The sequence below is a fragment of the Rhinoraja longicauda genome, unplaced genomic scaffold, assembly GCF_053455715.1.
Source record: "Rhinoraja longicauda isolate Sanriku21f unplaced genomic scaffold, sRhiLon1.1 Scf000555, whole genome shotgun sequence".
Lineage (NCBI taxonomy): Eukaryota > Metazoa > Chordata > Chondrichthyes > Rajiformes > Arhynchobatidae > Rhinoraja > Rhinoraja longicauda.
The window spans coordinates 10001-14541 of record NW_027601771.1 but is presented as its reverse complement, the minus strand read 5'-3'; the positions used below and the strand labels follow the sequence as shown (position 1 = coordinate 14541).

General features: G+C 48.3%; 1 protein-coding gene across 3 annotated transcripts in view; it reads right to left on the bottom strand.

Moving 5' to 3' along the window:
• Positions 1-309: 309 nt before the first annotated feature.
• Positions 310-4541, bottom strand: part of LOC144591080 (NACHT, LRR and PYD domains-containing protein 3-like) — a 12245-nt gene continuing 8013 nt past the window's right edge. For all 3 annotated transcript variants that reach the window (XM_078395400.1, XM_078395401.1, XM_078395402.1), the window contains 7 exons: positions 4443-4541; positions 3643-3729; positions 3317-3487; positions 2989-3159; positions 2663-2833; positions 2338-2505; positions 310-2173 (listed from right to left, as the gene is read on the bottom strand). The exon at positions 4443-4541 is cut by the window's right edge and continues 1639 nt beyond it. In XM_078395400.1, coding sequence (XP_078251526.1) covers positions 2086-2173; positions 2338-2505; positions 2663-2833; positions 2989-3159; positions 3317-3487; positions 3643-3729; positions 4443-4541 — 955 coding nt within the window. In that variant the 3' untranslated portion in view covers positions 310-2085. The remainder of the gene's footprint in view (positions 2174-2337; positions 2506-2662; positions 2834-2988; positions 3160-3316; positions 3488-3642; positions 3730-4442) is intronic.

Genomic DNA, 4541 nt, shown 5'->3' with positions numbered 1-4541 from the left:
CGTCCTTGCTCTGCTCCCGGACTTTTGAAATTGACTACTAGCTTCCTTTTGGCGCTCTTTTTAAACTGCCTGCTCAACTGTGATTGGCACTTACTTTAGTGCTCAGCCAACGGGCGTCCTTGCTCTGCTCCCGGACTTCAGAGAGAGAGACACAGACTGTGTGTGCGTGTGTGTGTGTTGAGAGAGAGAGAGAGAGAGAGAGAGCACTTGCCTCTTTTATTGCTTATGGGATAAAGAATAAACAATTGTTGTGTGTTATCCAAAATATTTATTTATGTAGGATTCATAAATTGAACAAATACATTCTGCATTTTGGAATATGTGGCAACTGAAATACATTTTTATTTATGTAGGATTCATAACTTGAACAAATACATTCTGCATTTTGGAATATGCAACTTAAATGAATATTTATTTATGTAGGATTCATAACTTGAACTAATACAATCTGCATTTTGGAATATGCAGCAACTTAAATGAATATTTATTTATGTGGGATTCATAACTTGAGCTAATACAATCTTCATTTTGGAATATGTAGCAACTTAAATATTTATTTATGTAGGATTCATAAATTGAACTAATACAATCTGCAATTTGGAATATGCAGCAACTTAAATATTTATTGATGTAGGATTCATAAATTGAACTAATACAATCTGCATTTTGGAATTTGTAGCAACTGGAATAAATATAGGGAGTCAGAGAGAGAGAGAGAGAGAGAGAGAGAGAGAGTAAGGCAGAGACGGGCAGTGCTAACATCCATCCACAGAACAGAGGGCAACTGGTTGAAACTTGCCTCATTGTCCGGAGTGGCTTCCAAATCAGTAGATACTGGGATCTGAAGGCTACGCTCCAAACCCCCCATTCTGACCACAACCGACAGTGAAAGGCCAGTTTCACTAAAGGAAACCAATGAGAAAGTGTAAAGTGTGATCAAGTGTCCGTGGTTAAGGATGCAAGAAGCAATATCGAACTCAGGTCCGTGCTACATGTTACAAGCGTGTGAAGATCTCAGGATAGTTTATCGAAATCTCACAAATAGACTGCAGAGAATGGATCTGCAAAATGCACATTTTATATTTTACAACCAGAATGCAGAAACGTACCAGGATATCAACTTTCAGCCAATGAATTCATCGAAATGAAACTGCTTCCTGAAGCTTTGCTAAGATGTTGATGTCTTGAGGTGAAGCTGCTACTGCGGTAGCATTGGGCTTGAGTTAAGGGGGAGAGCTCCAATAACAATGAAAGGCGTGACAACCCAGAGACCATGAAAAATACATTTTCCATGTAATGTCCAATTCGTGGTTTATTTGTGATTTATTGATTTCTGTCCTTTGAATATAGCACGTCCCTGCTCAACATTTATATTCTGTTGAAATATAAATGTGTTGAAAGACTGGAGCGACTAGGCTTGTATACACTGGAATTTAGAAGGATGAGAGGAGATCTTATCGAAACGTATAAGATTATTAAGGGGTTGGACATGTTAGATGCAGGAAACATGTTCCCAATGTTGGGGGAGTCCAGAACAAGGGGCCACAGTTTAAGAATAAGGGGTCGACCATTTAGAACTGAGATGAGGAAAAACTTTTTCAGTCAGAGAGATGTGAATCTGTGCGATTAATTCTCTGCCTCAGAAGGCAGTGGAGGCCAATTCTCTGAATGCATTCAAGAGAGAGCTGGATAGAGCTCTTAAGGATAGCGGAGTCGGGGGTATGGGGAGAAGGCAGGTGCGGGGTACTGATTGAGAATGATCAGCCATGATCACATTGAATGGCGGTGCGTACAGGCTCGAAGGGCCGAATGGCCTCCTCCTGCACCTATTGTCTATTGTCTATGATAAAGAAAGACACATCCGAGACCCTGCAGGTCCAGATGCAATTCCCCGGTCCCCCACTGGGGGGAAGCACCGGATTTGAATGCCGTTTAAAGGGAAGGGCGGCCTTTTAAAGGGGAGGGAGGCCGTTTAAAGGGGAGGGCGGCCGTTTAAAGGGGAGGGCGGCCGTTTAAAGGGGAGGGCGGGGAATCGGCCAACAATATTCCCGTCCCCAGGGCGGTGACGTTTACACCCCGAGATGTTCACACGACCACACTCAGTCCGGATCTGAATCCTCGCAGACTCTCCAGCTGGTTCTGTCCATCTGCACTGAACGTATTCTCCGACAGCCTGAAACAAGCCCAGGAATAAAGACAAAATAAACAGATTAAACATCAGTGTCAGGAACAGGGACTGCGGTTGATATTTCAACAACACTCACAGAACTAAATCACAGGAGAAGCCCGCACATCCCCTGATATTTTATCACAATAAACATTAACACAAACACTCACCTGATCCGCTTCAGTCTCGGGAGGGTCAGTATGAGGCGGCGGAGAGCGGGAACAGATCGGTCTGTGAGGGAGTTGTCCCCCAGGTGCAGCTCCGTCAGTGAGGGGTTTGTACGGAGAGCGGAGACGAGATCCTCGGCTCCAGAATCTGTGAGACCGACATTGTTCAGCCTGGAGATGAGAGAGAGAGTGAGGGTGAGGGACACAGAGAGACATGAGACGGTGCAAATCCCCAGTGTTTATCAGTGACACAATTACTGATCATATTAATGTTCAGTGTCAGACACACAGTGACTGTAAACACAATCTCTCACAGTCTGGGACTTACCTCAGTCTCTGTATTTTACAGTCCGGGTTCCTCAGCGCCGTAGACACCGGTTTCACTCCGGAATCTCCCAGATTATTCCCACTCAGATCCAGCTCCGTCAGCGAGCGGTTTGTACTGAGAGCGGAGGCGAGATCCTCGGCTCCAGAATCTGTGAGACCGACACCGTTCAGCCTGGAGATGAGAGAGAGTGAGGGTGAGGGACACTGAGAGACAGGAGACGGTGCAAATCCCCAGTGTCTATCAGTGACACATTTACTAAACATATTAATGATCAGTGTCAGACACCCAGTGGCTGTAAACACAATCTCTAACAGTCTGGGACTTACCCCAGTGTCTGTATTTTACAGTCCGGGTTCCTCAGCGCCGCAGACACCGGTTTCACTCCGGAATCTCCCAGATTATTCCAAGTCAGGTCCAGCTCCGTCAGTGAGGGGTTTGTACTGAGAGCGGAGACGAGATCCTCGGCTCCAGAATCTGTGAGACCGACAGTCCGCAGCCTGGAGATGAGAGAGAGTGAGGGTGAGGGACACAGAGAGACACGAGACGGTGCAAATCCCCAGTGTTTATCGGTGACACATTTACTAAACATAATAATGATCAGTGTCAGACACTCAGTGACTGTACAAACACAATATCGGACAGTCTAGGACTTACTTCAGTCTCTGTATTTTACAGTCCGGGTTCCCCAGCGCCGCAGACACCAGTTTCACTCCTGAATCTCCCAGCCTATTATCACTCAGCTCCAGCTCCGTCAGTGAGGTGTTTGTACTGAGAGCGGAGGCGAGATCCTCGGCTCCAGAGTCTGTGAGACCGACAGTGGCCAGCCTGGAGATGAGAGAGAGTGAGGGTGAGGGGCACTGAGAGACAGGAGACGGTGCAAATCCCCAGTGTTTATCAGTGACACAATTACTGATGATATTAATGTTCAGTGTCAGACACCCAATGACTGTAAACACAATCTCTCACAGTCTGGGACTTACCCCAGTGTCTGTATTTTACAGTCCGGGTTCCTCAGAGCAGCACACACCAGTTTCACTCCGGAATCACCCAGGTCGTTGTATCCCAATCTAAACACAAACAGACAGAGTAAGGAACAAACAGATACAAACCCCGGGGCTCAGATAACTTCTCCGAAACTGATATTTCTGGAAGCGCCTCAGCAAATTGTTGAATAAATCTCTGTCGTTGTGGTGTTTGGTGACTTTTACCATTTATTCTCATTCCCCGACGACTGGGAAAAGTTCCCCGTGCAGAGAACGCCTGCAACACACGTGACGTGGGGGAGGGAGAACGGCAGCTACCATCGGTGACCCGGGGGAGGGGGCGGTGGAGTCGACCACTAGCAACACGGGAGAGGGAGACGGAGCCGACTATCGGTGACCCGCGGGAGGGAGGAGGGGGAACGGAATCGCCCACCAGCGACCCGGGGGAGGGAGGAGGGTGGAGGGGTGAACGGAATCGACTACGGGTGACCCAGGGGAGGGGTTGGGCGGAGTGGACCACCGGTGACTCGGGGGAGGGAGGACGGAGTCGACCACCGGTAACCTGGTGGAGGGGGGGCGGTGTCGACCACCGGTGACCCGGGTGAGAGGGGGACGGAGTAGAACACCGGCGACCCGATGGAGAGGGGGACGGAGTAGACCACCGGCGATCCTGGTAGTGTAAAAGAGGAGGGGTGCCGTGCACAGTGACGGCCGGCCCCATAGAAAGGTTGCTGGACGGAAGAACACAATAGTGAAACAATTTTACAGGTCAGTGTTTGCGTCAAACGGACAGTTACCCCAAGTGCTGACACTTGTGCAGAACCGGTCCCAGCCGCTGGAGACCTTCACACTGAATGCCGCAGCCCCGCAGATCGAGGTGTTTGATTGTATCACAG